We start from the raw sequence: 19,623 nt of genomic DNA on the forward strand, positions 1-19,623 counted from the left end.
CAACCATAAGACATACCACCTGTCACAGGTAAAGCATGGGGGCCACAGTGGCCAGTGAGATTACATTATATAGATAGTACAGGGATCTCCCCCTGCTGTAAGGTTCTCATTATAAAGCCACTTTCAGGTTTCTCATAACTTGAGGGCTGCTGTCATGCCACATACCAGAACTGACATCAGGGACATTATATCTCCCTTTGCCAACACTCAGGCATAACAGAAGAGGGAAAGTCTTACAAAGTTAGGGAGGGGAAGACACCAAACCAGGATGGGGAATACTGGATCAGGGAGGTAAGGGTTGACCTTGGTTAGACAAGAAAACAAGGAGAGGGAGCCTCACGCTGCGACCAGTCCTGGGGAAGAAGAATGAGATAAGTCTGAAGGTGACCGAATTGCGACCAAGACAGACAATACATGGGCGGACGAGACACCATCCCACTCATAAAAGACCAAGTTCTACAGCAAATTTCATCCCACGCAACCTAAGTAAAGTAATAGGGTGAAAAAAGTGGCCCATTACCTATTAAAAGCTGCCTGGATTTGTGATTTGGCTTGATCCCGAGTCTGAACATACACAAACCATATACTGCAGGATAAAACGGGGTGGGACGTCACTGCATGTCAGCTGCTCAGCAGGAACTGCACGCAGGTGTGCTCCTATCTTGCGATTAGTAGTTATCATCACTTTGTTTTGTTATCCCGTGTGCCAGGTGTCTGACATAAAGTGGCTAAGTTATGGTAACTCAGATCTCAATGGAAACAGGGAGAGTTACCATGGGTAGGAGATCCATACCCACCTACTGCAGAATAAACACCTGCTTGCAAGCAGTCATTGCCAAACAGTTGATGAGTGGTGAAATCCCATCTCTTCAGCTCTGCGGTAACTTGTTTGTATGTTTAAATTCTCTGTTAGCTTCTCAACACGAGACACTTCTTTTTGAACAGTGTAACTAGGGAGAGGTGAGCCGGACACCAGGCCAAGACACCGGCTTAAGGGGGACACAAGAATGGCAGCCCTTGGCCAAGGTAGAAAACTTCCTACTTATGCCTCTTGAGAGGAAGAGGTGTTGGAGATGGAGACTTATTGCAGGGGGCTCGTCGGAGAGAATGCATGCAAGAACCCCCCCACCTGGCATTTCAACCTCTTCTGCTTCAGTGTCCCCAGTTTTGCTCTCTGTGGACGGGAGTATTTTGAATTTTTGACAATGCTGAGGGCCAATTTACCAAAACTATGTTAGCTCTTATTGCTTATTTCCAGCAAAACCTGCAGGGTGCCATGAACGTTCTCCTCCTCCTCTTGCTTGTTTAAAATCCTCTTGACCTCACAAGATAAACTCTTCTGAGTGCTCAGTGGTACCCAGCCTACTTTTCAAACAAACAATACAGAAAAATCCAAAGGGCAGCTGAATGCTGAGAAAAATGTATGACTTTATTTAACATACTACCGCACACTTATCTCTCAGTGTTAACAAAAGGCTCCTGGTGTTGCAGAAATGTGATAAAGGTAATTTCCCACATACTTTTACATCTAATTTCAAACTCCTAAAGCTGTTTCCTTAGAGATCTTTAGATTTCATCATTTACTTTCACCTTCGCTTGTGGCAGTTATTAGTCATGTTTAATCCTGGAGCTACGGGTAAGTGAAAAGACTTCTGCATGGCTACGTGAAGGCTTTGGCTGCGGACAGGAGGAAAGATGGTTAGGATGGTACGCTGGGACTTGGGAGATAACGGTTCATGTCCCAGCTCTGCTGCAGACTCCCCGCTTGCATTTAGGCAATAGACTTAATTTTTTTGTATCCCAAGTTTCCTTCTACAAAATGGAAGTCATAATAATAGTATTTCTTTTTCCCCAGTCTTTACTTTTCCTACTTAGATTGTCCATTCCTCTGGAGCAAAAGACTCTTATGTCTAGTTTATACTTGCAAGTTTGACTACTGCCTTTACAAGTTAGGGATGCATATATATATTTTTAACTGAAATAGTTCTACAGGTCTGAGTGTGGACACAGTGATATCTATTTCTCTTCCCAACATGGGAACAAGTGACACTGGTATATCCTGGTATCACTGTGCTCACACTAGGAAGATGTACTGTATTCCCGTAAGTTTGTATAGTGTCTACAGCAATGTGGCCCTGATCTGGATTGAAGCCTCCAAGCACTACTGCAATATAAATAATAAATAGTGATAATTGGATGAAGTCCACACTTTTTCATGTTGGCTTTCCCTGAAGAATGACAATTGAGCTCTATTAGTGAGCAGGTTCAAAAGTGAAATGTTAGCTGAAAACTTTGGGTAGCACCAGTAACTGAACTCTCACTGCAGTTTCCGATTAGATACCGTTTCCTCTCATGGTTTGTTATGCCAGACACCCCACACCAGGTAACAAAACTAATACCACATCAAACCCAAAAGAGTTACTGGTTTGTGAGTTATTGACTAATGAGCATATCTGGAAAGTCTTTAATATACGCACAAACATCCTGCACACAGAAAAAGAAATGCAGTTTGTGGCATGAGTGTTTTGTTATAGTCACTCAACTTAAGCTGCAGCATTTTAGGTATTATATTGTGTTATATAGATCTATATAAGATCTCCCAGCAGCCCCGGTGCTCTTCCCAGGATTACACACCACAGAACTTCACTGATCCTCTCATAGTATTACTAGAGAAGGGCACATACAAGGATGTAATATTACTTATCACCGAAATATAGGTACTGTTTGGGGTACAAAGCAGCAGCTATTATACTGGTGACACAAAGCAGCTCTTTAGAAAGCCAAATTACATTTCCATTCAAAGCAACAGGCCAATTTCAATGCCCAGAATACAGGAGAATTTGGCTGGGGCACTTACAAAAGTGACACTAGATCTTATCGAGTAAAGTGGATTTTACACGGACATTTCAATCAAAAAATAGCATGACACTGCCTAAGGTCATGCTGGACACTGGAAAGAAGATTTTTCAGACACAAAGAGAAGTTATGCATAGAGCTCCTACTGGTTTTCAATATGAAATAGGCAACCAGTTCCTCTATGTGCTTTAGCAAAATCTCCTGGGTCACTGATGACTAGAATGACATTATCCATGATGCACCCTGCAGCACCCATGTTCTTCCTAATGATCTCCTTTTCCAAATAGTCTCAGATCTCATTCCTTGCGAGAGTAAGCAAGATCACAGCCTACCTGATATAACAGTACAACAAATACTGCATTCATTATAGCTTTCTCCTGGCTACAAAGATTAAACTAGGAATTGCATAATGCACATGGCCACCTGAATGATGTAAATTGTGGCTTCAAAACTTTTTTTTTCCTCGCACATCATGTTCCCCCAGATGTAGTCATATCAATACCAGTTCCTCTTCAATACCAGATGCCAATGATAATAAATTCACAAGCCAGGTTTACAAAGAAAAGCATTTAATATAATTGTAAATTACCAGTATAGTAGGGATCCATTAAAAATTATTTCTTGGTATCCATGACATAGAAGCCATGAAAACTAGACCCAGCCTGATAACCTTTAATTGACCCTGCAAAGGCCCATTGCCCATGCACTTGCACATGCTGTCCTGGCATAAAGAAGTGATAAGCTAATGTGGAGGCAGAGGCTTCAGAAAAATTCTCTGTCCTGCTCCTCTTCTCCATATGTTCTTCAATGGGGGTGTCAAACTCATGTGGGTCTATCACGACCCCCACATCATAGCTCCAGTGCCGGCTCCTGCAGGTCCAGGCACTCACTGCATGTGGTGCCCACCCCAGACAGGATGGAGCAGGCTCCACAGGCACTGCATGTGGCAAACAAGTGAGTTTCCAGACTGGCCCTGCATGGATGCCATGTGCTGTGCAGGTCCTGGAGCTCATGCCATGTGCAGTGCATGTGACGTGTGGGTCCCCTCAAGACCCAGGGCTAGCTGGGGGCTAGATGATATAGCTGTAGGCTGGATCTAGCCCACAGGCCATAGGTCTGACACCTGTACTGTACAAAATAGGATTCCAGTGAGTATGGATCCTTGTGGAGACACATGGGAGGTCCCTACCAGGGACTTCATGCCAGATTTTACAGACTTGGGGTCATATTATGCTTGCTGGCTGCAGTCATTGCTCCCATTCATCTGGAAACCACCCACAGAGGTCAAGGATGTGTCACAGTCTATACAGCACCACACTTGCATGACAGTGCTGGAGAACAGAATAGTGTCCTTTCTTTCAAATATCCTATATTCCTCAAACTTTTTTTTATCTTCAAGCTGCCCTTGCTAGACTCAGGGTACCCGTCAGAAAACGCCAACTCGTAATTTTTGCTAATTTTTCAATCCAGAATAATAACAGAATATTTTTGTCAGTTCCAAGAACTCAGAAAGACCACAACAAATCAGAATATTTTTGAACACTCTGGTTTCCCATTTGAAATCTCTCAGTGTATCTTGTGAATCATGCATAGGTTTTTGCATGCCTAACTACTAATATTATGTAGCACCCCACAACACCTTTAAAAAGGTCTCGTGGCATGCCATGGCACCACCCTAGTTGAGAATCATTCTGCTGGGAGAAGCAGGGACGGATCCCTTACTGACTGGAAGAACTTATGCCATGTAGCGTGTTGTCTTCTTAGACTTGCTTAGCCTCAACCGCTCATTTGCTGGCGACAGCATTGTTGCTCGAGCAGCAGCAAGGCACGGGTGGGGGGACTAGGAGAAAGGACGTGAATAAGAAACAAACCAGCTTTCCCAATGCATCATTTTTAGTGACAGAAGAGGGAAGTACTGGCTGGGGGAGGGAATTTGCTGCTGGGCTGAAAACATTTCCTGTTGCAGCCAATTGTGCAGACTCCCTGTGCTGCTTTAAACAAAGTGTGAAGAAAAGGTAATTTAACACCCCGATTCTGCTCTCATGCCCATTTTACACCTGTCTCTGAAGGAAAGAGCGTATTTGGTTTCCTTGCTGGAAGGAAGAGGGGTAATACCTTCCGCTTTACTACAGCTACTATTGAGTTGCGCCCTAGCACATAAGAGAATTAGGCCCTGTATATTTAACTTCAAATGCAACATCAACAACCAGCAACCATGTAATTAACAACCCACAGGCCTATAATCACCCTGATCACTTTGCTTGTATGTTGTATCCTGTTCCCCCATCCCTTGTCTTTGTTCTCTAATTTGTTCCCTCCTTGGGATAGGGACTTTGTCTCCCTTTTATCTGTGAACTGTCTAGCACATTATGGCCACAATCTAATCTAGCTAATTAAAATAAACGTACAATACTTTAGAAAGATCTCTGCATATTATTAACCAGGAAATAGCTCCTAAAGAAATATCTTATAAAGACTCTGTCTAGATTTGACACATGGCCGGTGGAAGCTGAGACAGGATTTAGGGAGCTTCTGTTAGTTCTATATGGTTTAGACAGGATGCAGTCACTAATGCTGTTGCTTCCTTCTATTATTATTGAGTCTTACTGTATTAATTCAAGGCTCTGAGCAATACGAAACACAGACTGCACTGCATTAAAATGAGCAGTTGGGAAGGATGCCCACAATTTCTTTTTCTACTTGGAAAAAATACTCTAAGACCCTGGGGGACCCTTACCTGTATACAGTATTTTCTCTGTGTAGATCTTCCAAGCCACAGAGAATCTCCGCCGCATAAAACAGAGCTCTTTCCTCTTCAAAGCCTGGGTTTCCCATGTTGTAGATGTGGAACTTCAAGTCACCCCCATTCATTATGGTCAGAACTAAACACAGTGCATCTTTTGTTTCGTAGGCATAGGCTAAATTGACCTAAAAGAAAATTTGTAATAAAGTTCCAGCAGTTTGGTCATAAGATGCAATGAATCCATCACTAACTTTGATATTAAAATGAAAATAATTTGACGGATCAGTGTACAGCAGCAAAAGCCAAGGGAACAGACAATAAAAGCCTTATTACAGCACAATGGTTATTTTTACAGAATCAATTAAACATTGGAAATTAGAATATTATAGAGTAATTTATTGACTCCAGCTATGCTTATGAGAAGATGACAAATTTAGTGTTCAACTGCCTAGAGCTTTTTATATGTCAGATAAATCACATCTATTCTAAGCATACCTTTCCAGATTAAGAGTAATTTTAAATCAATGGATTCACTTCTCCAACTGCACTTACTATCCCACTGGTCAGCCAAGTTTTGCTCCCTTGTTGACAGCTGAACATAATATCCAAATGTCACATCAGCTGCAGTAAATCATGCTAAAAGGCCGACTGAATTTTTTATGATTATTATTTTTATTATTACTACTATCGAAGAACAGGCGCAGCACAGTCACATGAGCACAAAGGGGAAATCAGGCAAACTGACTGCTGAGGGACTGAACAGTGACCTAGTTTCTTCTACTACTTTATATACTCTGAAGTAGAGGCAAAAATGTCAATAAAATCTGTGCTCAGAGAGTTTCCTCCAAGCAAGGACCAGGGCAAGTGTAATACTTACTACAAACTGACTATTGACTTTTTCTAAAATCTGCTTTTCATTTAGTGCCATGGATTCGCCTTTCCTCTTCTTTATTCTCTTCTTCTCTAATCTCTTGCAGGCATACATTTTCCCTGTTGCCCGGACTTGGCAAGCGCACACCTAAACAGGAAGGAAAGGGGAAAACAATTACTTGGGTAACTTAAAGGAAAGACTCTGTGTCCACAAAACTTAACACCTCACGGCCCTGCTTGTTTTTGGGGTGTCTCCTTGGCTTTTTAAAGTTCTTTTTAATGGCACGTGAAGCTGTGTATGTGGAAGACAGGGCTAGAAAGCTGAAACGTGGGGCTCCATCTCCAGAACGGTTGCATAAATTTGGTATGAGGACTTCAATTTTCTGTGCCTGTTTCCTACGTTGCCTTTGGTTCAGCTTATAAACACTGCAGGGCAGACATGTTATTGCACCCCAACATAGATGGAGGCCTCTGGTGTTATTGAAATGCAGATAATAAAGGAAGCTTAATTCACACACAAATGTAACTGCCAACACAAAAGCATTTCCTGGAAGTGACCATTAAGGGTAATAATTCTCATGAAACGTTAACAGAAGCTCTTAGCAATTAAGTGGTTAAAGTCTGCTTCTCATCAAGAAAAGAAAGAAAGAAACCACTAGAAAAACAACTCCCCACCCTTTCTTTTAACCTGAAGTCCTACCAGGTGAAAAACATTCATAACAGAAGCTTTCAGAATTACTCACCTCCCCAAAACCACCTTTTCCTAGTACTCTGTACTGTCTAAATGTGTTTTTCGTTACTGGCTGCCTGAAAGAAAGAAATAAGAAAGGAATAAAAGAAGATACTCTACTCTTAATGCACTTTCTAAGACGTATTTGTCTCAGCTCAAACTTCTGAAAGGACAAAATAGATAAATATCATATAATTACATTATATGGGGAAAATCACATTATATAATATAATATATAATTAGGTAATCACATTATTCCAATACTATATATGGCTTGAACTTTTCAATCTCAGCATACTAAGCTGTAATAAAATACAACACATTAATGAGTCATCACTGTGCAGTATAATTTTGGATACAGTCTTAAGGCTAAAGGGGTTCCTGAGTCTTCATGATACCCTCTGTCGGTTTTTTTTTTTTTTTTTTTTTTAAAGATCAGAGGAGTTAAAGGAGTTTGAAAAGACACATTCATGTACTGGATCATCTGATGATGAGACATGCATCTATTAAAGGTAATGCTGCGTGAATATATGGATATTTTTAGTTTGGCCTCTGAAACAAGATTAAAAAAAAAATCAGTTAGATCCTAACATATTTTTTTCATTTTTTCTTGACCCTAAACAAAACGTTTTGGTCTGAATCCAAGCAAAAGTTGGAAACGGCTAAGCAAGGAAACAAAGGGCTAGAAGTTTGGCACCTTTCATGGAGCTGGCCAGGCGCAAGAGGGCATGCCTGCGATCAGGGCACACCTGCAGCAAATGGGAGACCCAGAGTCAAATCTGGGCACTTGAACTTGCATTTCCCAGCTCACTGGGCTTTAGGTTACCTCACAGTAAGTAACCTGTAACTTCAGCTGCTGAGGAGGTTTCATTCTGCATGGAATACCTTAATATTCACTAAGCCATAGCCAGTCTGAAAATGACTGCAAAGCCTGTTGGTTAGGGCACTCACCTGGGATGTGGGATCCCTAGGCTCCATCCTGATGAGACTGAATATTTAGGTTATTTAGCTGTTCCACATACAGGAACAGCTCCAACAGAAGATATTTTGGGAAGCAGTCCCCAGACTACTCTAGAGTCTGGTGGTTAAGGGAGGTGGTGGGTTCAAAACCCTCTAGGAGAGGAGGAAAGTGAACATAGGTCATACGCACCCTGGGCAAGTGCCCCAGTTACTGAGATATTGGTTGAAAGGGGGAAGTGGGGCAGAAATTCTTAAATCATTTTCTGACTCTAACTATACAATCTTCAGCCAAAGCTATTCAGTCGTTACTGCAACTTTGGGCCGAACTAGAACGGATTGTTTTGCTGAATGAACTAACCACTAAAAAAAAAAAGCTACAATTTTTGCTAAAATTACTAGAGCTTTAATCACTAAGAAACTTGCTGCACAGGGCAATTCCCCCCACCCCTCTGCTGCGCTTCAGAATGCCTTGCCTCTTCGGGCATGTGTTTGCACTGTACCGGCAGGACATCTGGGGAGGGAGTGCACCTCCTTTGTGCCAAACTTTCTGAGAACTTCCTCTCGATCCCCAAGCGGGAGGGTTTGCTGATCAAAAGAAGGAAGGGATAGGGAAGGAAGAATGAGCCGAGCAGCCGTTCTCCTTTTTCCTCAACACAATCGAGCCTCTTATAATTGTCAAGAAGGCCTCTAGACTGGTTCAGGCTAGTTGTTAACACTATTTTAGAATAATTTCTACTGAGCCCATTACCACTATTTGATGTTACAGACCTTGCATATAAGAGTCAGGTGTAGCACCAGGACTCCAACCCTAAATTGAACACGTACAATCTTTACTACCCATACATTTGTATAATCCAATGGAGAGTGTTCTCCTCATTGTAAAACTTTCTTTTTTTTTTTAATTACTACTCTTATACTAAATGCAATTACATTAGGAGCTTCTAGAGACTGACATTCAGGATGACGTTACTGCAGGGAAGCCAGCGTGCCAGAAGAGGGAGTGCAGTAACACAGCTATGCGAACAACATGGATGAGGAGGTTGATGACAATAAAAGAAATAAATATTGAAGTGAACCATGTTCATGTGTGCTCCATTAAAGCACTGTGGGAAAAGAAACCAGATCAATCAAATGCAAAAGGATGAAGCAGGAGGAGCTTCTAGCTTCTAAGACGACCTTATGAACAGTGGTAGGATTAAAAGCAACAATTAACAGTGATAGATATAGACTTGAGTGTCCCTGAAATAATTTGACTGTTTGACTGTTCTGCTGCAGCCAACTAGCTGTCAGAAAGAGCTGTTAATCATTCCATGATAGTAAAGTTATTTTTTTGCTAATCCTGGAAACAGCATTTTAGTTTTCTAAATTGAGTAGGCTCATCTGATGGCTTGCCAAGTTTATTTTTAGGGTTAATAAAAAAAAAAATCTCCATTGCACTGGAGAAAATTCTCAAGTTTCGATGCGCAAATAAATGGGAAATGAGTAAAAACGCTAGGAAACATCTGATTCTGTTCAATGCAAGTAGGCTACAGCAAACAGAGCTAAACAAAACAGGACATGGTGGATGGACCGTGTATAGGTTTCATGGGATATGGCCTGCACTGACACAAAATGGCTGATGATCAGGCACCTGAAGTTGATTGTTTTCAGTTTGAAGAGCTAGCTTTTCAGCTGGATAAAAGTGGCAGACTCTATGGACTTCAATAAGGTTATGTTGGTTCACAGTAGTTGGGAATTTGGCCCTTAATCTTCTTTTGTAATTCAGTTGTGAAGTGTGGAAACAACTCCAAACTGCGGTGGCACACACCAACAAGGAGAGTGCCGGTGAAAGCCTTTAAAGGATTCCTGAAAATGGAGTATGCCCGGAAGCGCATATGCAATAAACCTGGTGCTAGGACACATGCTACATTTCCCCATGTTTTCAGTTAATAAAGGATCCTTCAAAAAGAAGGCCTCTTAGACCTGACTTGATTATCAGCAGTAAAGAGTGACCCAAGTAGGAAGAAAGTTCAAAATACAGAGCATTATACTAGAAATTAATTGCTACGGCATGCTAGCCTCCAGCATCTTGGGGTAAATAATAAAATGGGAATCTACTTTCCCAGTCAGTAGCATCCAGCCCATGCTGGTTCAGTCTCACTTATGCACACTGTTTGCAAATGTCGAAACAGGAGACTTGAAGCATGCCTTCAATTTAGCATTGCAAATACATTTAGTTAAGCCTTTTGTTCATACCATAAAGATAGTTGCCCTGTGTCTGATCTCACCAGGACAGGGAAACCCTGGAATAAGTGAAATCTGGTGATGAGGATGGGATCCCACTGAACAGGAAAGTTGCTACAGGTGCATCCTAAACTGTAAGTGCCAGCCGCTACAAGACAGAAGGGGCCTCACACATCCCAAGGAGCCCAGACCAGGGGTTCCTTCCCATGGCATCACATGTTTCATAGTTGTTAGGGGCTAGAAGGGGCCTTACAGATCATTGGGTCTAGCCCCCCTCCACTTGGGCAGGAAAGACCGCTGGGGTCAGATGATCCCAGAAAGATGAGCATCGAGACACTTTTTGAAGATTGCCAGGTGTGTGACTGTACCACCTCTTTTGCCTTCTGTGCAGATCTTCTCCAACATGACAGCCTTAAGCCACATTGAGGAATTTGATGTGGCCAGAGCATTAAGGTGGGACTCCTGTGCCAATTGGCTCATCTTCTTATTCACCATAGAAGCCAATCAGATGACTGAGGCTAACCAGAAATGTGCAGTGCTACTGACCGTTTTTGGCTCACAGGCTTTTGATATCATTTGCTCACTTGTGTCCCTAGCCAAAATCCCCACTACTAAAAAACCACTTTGCCTCAACCCCACTGAATGAATTCCACTTCAACCAGTGTAATCAGCTGCCGGGCGAAGGGAGTGCAGCATACAAGCTGACCTGTGTTGTCTGTCCGAAAACTGTAATTTTGGTACAAGTTGAGTCTCTACAGAGGGATGAACTTCTGTTTGGGGTTTCAGATGAAACACTAGAACACAGATTCCTTGCAAAGCAAAACTCAACGTTTGCCAGTTCTCAAGAGGAAGCACTTGCTCACAAGCCTGGATCTCACCATTTAAAGGGGATCCAAGCACCATCCACGAACATGCGACTGAGACTCATCAAATGCAACCCAAAGGGAATCCTCCAAAGAAATCTCACCATCACTGACCAAAAAAATTCATTGTCCCTAGAAGGCTGTTATAGCTGTGGTAGGAGCCACATGTGATGCATGCTGTTTCCATGAGTCCAAGTGCCATCATTGCAAGAGCAAGGGTCACACAGAACATGTTAGTCGTTGGAAGTTCAAGCCATCTGAAAAGAGGTCAAAGAAGGGTACACCTTCAGCTGCCACAAATACTGGTGCTGGTCTGAACAGCGTTTCAGGCGGTGGAATGCTCACTGATGTTTGTGCATTTGGGTTTGTCAAGAATGTGGAAACACTGTTCCTACAAAAGAAGACCTACACAACAATGATGCTCCAAGGTTTTCCATGTCATGGAGGTAGATGCAGGATCAGAGTTTGCTTCCCTTTCAGAAGAGACATACGAATTGCGATGGCCTTAAAATCGTCTGCTATTATTCTGTGCAAAGCAGGACTTGTCAACTACAATAAACAGTTGACTGAGAAGGAGAACGCTGTATCAGTGTCTGCTATAGGAAGGGTCAAGGGGTGCTCCACCTTGTAAGTGCCAAAAGACAGTGAGCAAACTTGCTAAGTGAAGAATGGTTTCAGTCACTGGGCATTAAGCTAACAAGAGCACACAGCAATGTGACAGACACCATTCAAGATGTTCTAAAGGAATTCAGCAAAGGTTTTGAAGCAGGGCTAGATGTGTACAAAGGCCCACCTGTTTAATTTATGTTGGATCTGGCTGTGGCACTGATTTGAAAGAAGCCTTACTGTGTTGCATTCACCCTCCATCCAGACTGATGCAAAGATTAATCATCTTGTACAACAAGGTGTCCGTGAAACTACAGGACCAGCATCATACAAAGCCAAGACTCCAGATAACAAGACACTTTGCAGACATGCTGACTAGATGTGAAGCTGCATTCAGATGATATACTACCTGCAGATCCAAAGGCCTCACAGTGCCAGCAGGACCAGGTCTTTCGAGTCCATCAGCTGCTGTTGTAGACCCATTAAATCCTCCAGCTTCGGAAGCAACTCAAGAAGAGCTGAAACAGCCTGCTTGTATTTCCAGTGGGGTGACTCCAACCCCTGAACTGGGTCATCTAAGACCAGACTTAAGTGACTACATTATCTAAAAGGAAAAGGTGGTATGTACTGAGTGGTGTGTATGTGTATGTGCATCTTTGCCAGTAGGTCTGGCTCTTCTATGTTAGGTTTGTCTCCAGTTACTGCCAGCTGCTATGCTGGAAGAGTATTCAGTTAAGGTTTTAGTTTGTATTAAAAAGATGGCTGCCCTTTTGCTCCCTGTAGGATTTCACTGGGACAGAGCAGTCTCTGCAACATAGAAAAAACGTTGTGACAGGGAATACAATAAAAATATGCACAAGGATTTTCCAACCCCCCTGGGGGGATCTGGATTTCTAGTTCCCATTAATTTAAAGTCCATTTCTTTCCATGGGTCCGTGGTGCACAAGCCATGGTCTATACAGCAACTGAACAAGGTGCTCTCTGTGGCCTGTGGCTGAGGAGAGTGGAAGGAAGGGAGGAGATTATTTCTGAGCACATGCACCAATCGCTTTGAGGCTGGGGACTCAGCTATTTGCCTGCTGGAATCTAGTGTGAAGGCAAGTGTCATTTTTTTTTCCAGGTTCATTCTGCAGGACAAAGTCTCAATCTGCTTTTTGGCCCTCCAAGCAATGGGCACCTATGGTCAAACACTAAGACTGAGGAAAGTCTTTATGACTGGAGTGGGGATCTTGAAGTCCAGCCTATGGGAGCAGGAAGTCGGATGCTACAGATCTTTGTAAAAGGGAACAGAGGGCCACATAAAGGCAAGAGCTGTTGCTTGGAGAGAAAGAGGGAAGTGGGGAAAAGCTTGTGCGATTGGAACGAGAGATCCAGACAGCGTTGGCATGATTCATGTCATTTCCCTGGAACCCACTCCTCACCTGTTTAACTTTACATTGTAAGACTGTGAACCTTAAGAAAGTCCCCTGTTCTGTTTTTGATTAAAACCATGGGAACAACATGTCACGCACTTAAGGGCTCATTGGGACCTAGCATTTGCATGTTTTGCAAGGCAAATGAAAATAGTGGGAAAAACAAAAAACAAACCAGCAATTCTTACCTTTCCAACCACTTCCACTGGAGAAACCTATCAAAGTACATGCTGTCTAGATATTCTTGAAATGGCTCCCCACTTAGGTAGTCAAGGACAGATCTGTCTCAGATGAAAAAGATATATAAGCATTTTATAATCCTGAACTTGAAGCAAAAGAAAAAGCAAACAAACAATAACAAAAAGAATTACAACCCTGTTCTGAAGTGAGGCTGCTCCATTTATGTCTACCTTACTTTGTACATGACTTGAACTACTATGCGCTAAATTGGAACAAAGTGCTAGGTATTGTGCATCTCACCGAGGGTGGCATTGTACAAGTTTCGTTTTACAATGCCGTGGTTTTGAAATTTTTCCACCAACAGCCACCAATATAATAAACAAAGTACAAAGTAAAGTCGTGTGCCCTGGACACGTACGTCCTGATTCAAAGCCTACTGAAGTCACTAAAAAGTCTTACACTGATGTCAGCGGACTTTGGATAAGGCCCCAAGTCTCAGGAACTGTTGGTCAGTTGAGATCAGCCCAAACCGACTCCCTCTGAGGCTGAACTTTCTGAACTCTTGGGAATCTTTAGATCTAGATCCAAACTTTCTGGCTTGAGCACATCTCAGTGAGTAAGTGACCATCACAGCTGCTGTTATTTAAAGCGAAAGCATCAGCCACAATGCATGCTTTTGGGGAAAAGTAATTACTGTGATTAAGTCCAATGACCCTGCCCTGTTGCTAGTGGCATGAAACAAAGGAAGAAAGTAAGAGGGCAGGCTGTGGATTTGGGTCTGCACCAGACGAAAACTTGGGTGGTCAATTAGTTGATGCAAAGATTTGGTAGAAAGCCCTTGTGAAAATGTGGCAGAGATCTATTGCATGGCAAGCAGAACGGACAGCCAGAGGCAGAGATAAATCTTATGAACCAGGCCCATAGGTCACAGCTTAGAGAAATAAGATGGTACTGGCTGGTGTTGCACTGATGCGAAGGGTCTGTGCTACAGAACTGGCTGCTAACCTACTATCCCAGGTCCCTGCATGGCTGACTAGTGCCAATGACTCACCTGGCAGTGCCATCAAGGGACAGAGCTCAGTTTATACTGGGAGAGACCCAACGTGGGGCATGAGAGTCTCATACCACCCTCTCTCCAGCTTCCTGGTCACAGGGACTTAACAAAAAAGGAAGGCATCCAATCACGAACTGACTTAAAATAGTCCATCAGGACTCTGTGATAGCACAGGCTCTGGATTGGTGAGTTCGCTGAACCTAATTTTTCCTAAGGACCAACCAGTGACACAGTTTTCATTTAAAGGGGAACCTACTGCATTTTTCTATCCATGTAGAATTTGGAAGGGCACTTCAGGGACAGAAAACGACATCCAGAAAAGGGCCATGTAAGCAATGGGAATCTTGCACAAGTCTTGTACGATTCCCTTTCTAGCCAGGATGCTGGTCTTATATGGAACTTACAAGCAGGGACCTACTTAAATTGCATTTTCCTGATTTTCATGGAACCTGCAAAAAACGGTAGTTTCCGCAATCACCGCCAAAATGGTGCTTGCCGAGACTGCCTGAAAAAAAATAAAATTTACTAAAAATAAAATGCTGGCTCCCAAGTGGGAGCCAATGGTCCTCACAGCAGCCGCTGCCTGGCTTCACAGCCTGCTGCACGAGGGAGATGGGGAGGGGGAAGGCACTGGCTGGTGGAGTGGCAGGAAAGGGAGCAGCCAAGATGGCAGCTGCCTCCTGTTGTTCCTCCTCTCCTGCTGGGGTCTCTCCACCAATCAGTGGTGAGGGGAGGGGCTGCAGAAAGCACAGATCTCTGCCAATCAGTGAAAAGGGACAGGGCTTCTCAGCCAATCAGCAGTGAGGTGCGTGGGCTCCGCTAAACGCCTGCGTAAGTGGCTCTGCACGCCATGAAAAACACTTTGCCTCACCCCAATTTAGGCAGATTCCTACTTATAAGGACACTTCCTTAAAAAAAACCCCTCTATCCATAGAATTTTTCTAAGAGGAGCTATTCTTCCTTGCAAATGAATAGGCAATGTGTCCATATAAGTTCTCGAATCATATCAGCATGCTCATTTTATAGCTATATTTATTTGCTGATATGACTCTAGGTCGCAAAGGAAATAACCATCTCTTGAATTTTGCTTTTCTTCATCTATACCTGGGTTCTTCATAAATTTCTTGAATTTGTTGTTAAAATATTTTGCTAATTGCTTTTGACCTGGCAATCATGAATGAACAGTTTATATTTCACAGATTTTTATTCAAGCTCCTATTTGTTGGTCATGCGGGTTATGAGAAATCTCTCTGAATGACAGGATGTATTTTATCTAAACAGATTTAAGTATTCTAATACAATAAAAGCCTTTGTCTGTCTGTCTGTCCATAATGCTCTGGACCAACTGTGGATGCACCACTGAGTGGGTGTGTCGACTGGCGGTGAGGGCCTGGGGCATTATGGGCAGGGGGGAGGAAAGGGAGCTGCTGAACTGCGCTGCCCTCCTCCCAAAAACACCAACTGGCAGGGAGGGGGAAATGGCAGGGAAGAGACGGGGGGAATGGGAACAGGAAGGGGAAGGGGGCGCATTGCTGGTGGCAGCGCCCCTATGTCATGCTGGATGGTGGTGCTCCATCCCAGCCCCCCCCCTTCCCTCCTCCCCATGATTTATGATGGGCAATTTGCTGGTAATGTATTAATTGTCTCGTTACTAGTTAAAAACAAACCAAAAAAATCCCTAACCATTTCCAGACCCTCAAATATACAACAAAATAAATCAATTGCAAGGAAACAGTAAAACACAAAACAAAGGAGACACATACAGACATATGCATTTCTCCTGCTGATGGCTCTTATCTGTGGCAATGCACCTGAAATAAACCCTTGCTTCAGCTCATAAAGACAGGCAAGATTGTGCTGGCATGAGTATGCATACTTCCAACATTAACGTAGTTCAATACATTTACCAAACACCAACAGCAGGTTTTTAAAACTTTCTTTTGACCCCACGTCAGTTCATGTAAAATGATCAGCATTTATATTATTGATTCATACTTCACTAACATCTGTTTCAGTTCATAGAAAGGAATGGCTGTTTTCAAGCCCTAAATAGCACCTCAACGAAGGAGTGTCCAAAGGCAGCTTATTTCATGTACTTCATTAAGAGTATTTTAAAGAACAATGGCTGCCTTTCACCAGTTTTTTGCATTTTACCTTTCCTCTCTGGCAGTGACAAAGTACATTTTATGGTAAACTGTCAGCTGAGAAACTGATTTAAGAAAGACAGACATCGCTTGCCTACATCGAGCACAGCTTCACCTTTGTCATCATTGTGACTGGTGGACTTGACTGATACAATATACCAGATAACCCGTGTGATACAACGCTAACACAAGTAAACTGGTTTTTGTTATAAGGGAGGACCAGAAATATTCTGCATCTTCTCCCTATGCAAAGAATAACTGAAAGCCGAAAAGGTCAAAGAACTAAGCCAAAACAATGAATGACAGCAGAGCGCATTTTACAAATCCCCATTAACTCATCCAGAGAAAACAAAACATGCTCGGCCAAAAACCACAAGTGCCCATTCTAGATGATCCCTCCTTTTCATATTTTTGTTGGTTTATGATCTACTGGCATGAAGCATACTAGGGTCAGTGTATAAAAATGCAAATTGCATACCTGAAGCTCTAGGGCACAAAAGCACAATTGCCTCGCCTCTGCAAAACTGATAAGCCTTTCACAGACAAAAGGATAAAATAATGCACATACATTTTAACTCAATAGACAGACTGATTTTTTTTTTTTCAAGCTCCATCCTCCTGTTGAAGATTTTCTGGAAGAGCCATGCAGAGCAAAGCTTGCACATTCCTCTGTCTAAATGGAAGGCATAGCCACTTGATTTTTATTCACTTTGAAACAGAGATGTTTTCTTTGGATACATTATCATTGTAGCTCTCTTCACATGGCATGAAGTCCATAGCTGATTTACTTGGCTGGAACACTCTGTCAAATACCTGAAACACTAAGTGCCTGTGTGTAGTGTGTATAATGGAATGGAAATATTTATTATATATTATACAGCTGAATGATCTCACCGCTTGTCTAAGATTATGACTATAAGTTGAAGAAGATGCAAGCTGCAGTTCCAAATTAAAATTCCTCTCCTTATCTGACACGTTCTTTTACAAGCTGGCTGCGTGTAGCCATGTGATCTTTGGATGTCAAGTTATACTTACTTTGTACAGTGAGAAAAAAGCTCTTTGCAGGGGCTGATTTCGAGTTTTTCCTCCGTCTGCTGGACAAGATCTCGACTGACTTCCGTGACATAAACTGGGGACTATGGAGAGAACAAAGAGGGCGCGTTATCTTTGTGATAAGAAGCAGATGCTTCCCTGCTAGCACATGTCATGCTCTTGATCGTTCCAAATCAGCTCCAGTAATTTTGTCAGAGGAAAGGAGACCCGAGTCATGCTGCAAGTCAAATAGGATACCATCGTGAATTCCCCCACACGCTGCTAGGTCCTTGTATTAATGCAATAACCTTTCATACGCTCTTCTGTACCTTCATCCTCTTCTTCATTTCCATGAATATGCAAAACACCCAGCTTGCCAACTTCCACCAGCTCACAGACCACGTTTCAAAGCCCATGAAAAATCTGCTATGCTGAACTGCATACAGGCTGATTTTGCATTCTTCAAAACAAAAGCAAATTCTACCCATGTTTTCCCATCATTGATGCTTCACTGCATTGTCTGAAAACTCCCCCACTTTTATTTTTAGCAAGAACCAAACACAAAGAACAGAGAGGATGTATTTCAATTTATATAATACAAAAAGATGCCTGTGCATAGCTGTGGGCACCTTATATACAGCTGGTAGCAAAACAACGGCCCATCAGCATTAAAATAATCATTTCAAACAGGAACTCTGCCATCCGACCATGTAAGAAATTTCTCCTAATCCTTCTGTCATTGCAGAAAACACACCAGAGGCCTTCTCCAAACACCCTAATGGGAAGCTTTTCACCGTGTGCCCAGCCAAGTAACCAAATTCAGGTAATTTTGGACCAATTAATAGTAAAGCCCTAGTTTTTAGGCACACTCTTGAACACTGGAAAAAAAAAGAGCCATTGTTATAACAAATGAATGGCATTTTATATTTTGTGTATGGGTCTTATTAGGACTCCTTTATATATTCCATAGGATTTTTTTGACATCTTATTCCCTTAGGATCCTGTGAAAATTTTGTGTGTGTGTGTGTGTGTGTGTCACAGCCAAACTCTCAATATATTTACCAGCGATTTAGCACTTCATAAAAGCCAGTTCTTCATTCATGACCATGACCACCAGATGGTGCTGAGTGGGAGGATCATAACACTTGATCACTCATTGCTGACCAGATGTTCTGGGGAGCTCACTCTTGATCGGTGATATCCCGGCAAGTATAGTAGGAAATTGTAGCGTTTGAGAAAATGAGGAAGATGAGAAGAGAAGGGAAGAGGCGTAAATAGGAGAGAATCTCCAGTTTAGTGGAAGCTGAATTAAATCTTTCTCTACTGCTACAACGTGAATATGTCCCTGATTGCAACGTGGAAGTGAGCACTCGGCTCTGCTCAAGCGTTTTTAATTAGGGCCATGGTTTACATGATTCCCTCCACAAGTTAAGCAGTGCATGCTCAGTATTTAGCATTTAAATAAAATCGATAGAATACGCTGGATGCTTCTGCCCTTTGTAGGAGATTTCCTACGCCACGCCAGAGGTCCGGATGACATTTCTTAGCTGGATGGAAATCCCACAGAGTCTCATCAGGACAACTCAAGCTCCACCACAAGCTCTCTGGAGAGCAGGAGAAGGTACATTTTCACTTGAGCCTAAAGCAGATGGCCTTTACACTATTTCCAACACCTGCCAACACAGAGAACAAGAGACAAGGCCTGGGAAGTGATCCTGAGTAGAACCAAGTGTTAAAAGGAGGATTACTGACATGACATGACTGTTTATACCCTGCACAAAGGAGGACTGAATAACCTGTTACCTTGTATATCAAAGGAGCTCCAAGCGCATCGCATATAAATGAAAGAGGCTCCTTGATACGCTGAGCTAGGTTTGCAATACAAGAACTACTTAAAAGATCAGGAAACTGAGGTGTGTAGGTGCTAAAGTCAAATTTTACCAACTTGCT

The 19,623-nt window shown here is 42.6% G+C and overlaps 1 protein-coding gene across 4 annotated transcripts in view; it reads right to left on the reverse strand.

Annotated features, from left to right (window-relative positions):
- Positions 1–19,623, reverse strand: part of GRK5 (G protein-coupled receptor kinase 5) — a 246,041-nt gene that overhangs the window by 20,283 nt on the left and 206,135 nt on the right. For 2 of the 4 annotated variants that reach the window (XM_019556061.1, XM_019556062.1), the window contains exons 5-9: positions 17,677–17,777; positions 13,452–13,544; positions 7,213–7,276; positions 6,477–6,617; positions 5,594–5,784 (exon numbers count right to left, since the gene is read on the reverse strand). In XM_019556061.1, coding sequence (XP_019411606.1) covers positions 5,594–5,784; positions 6,477–6,617; positions 7,213–7,276; positions 13,452–13,544; positions 17,677–17,777 — 590 coding nt within the window. Of the gene's footprint in view, positions 1–5,593; positions 5,785–6,476; positions 6,618–7,212; positions 7,277–13,451; positions 13,549–17,676; positions 17,900–19,623 lie in introns of those variants that run through there. The other 2 variants (XM_019556063.1, XM_019556064.1) reach the window with 2 other exon arrangements.

Source organism: Crocodylus porosus, unplaced genomic scaffold (genome assembly GCF_001723895.1).
Source record: "Crocodylus porosus isolate Cpor-Errol unplaced genomic scaffold, CroPor_comp1, whole genome shotgun sequence".
Taxonomy (NCBI): domain Eukaryota; kingdom Metazoa; phylum Chordata; order Crocodylia; family Crocodylidae; genus Crocodylus; species Crocodylus porosus.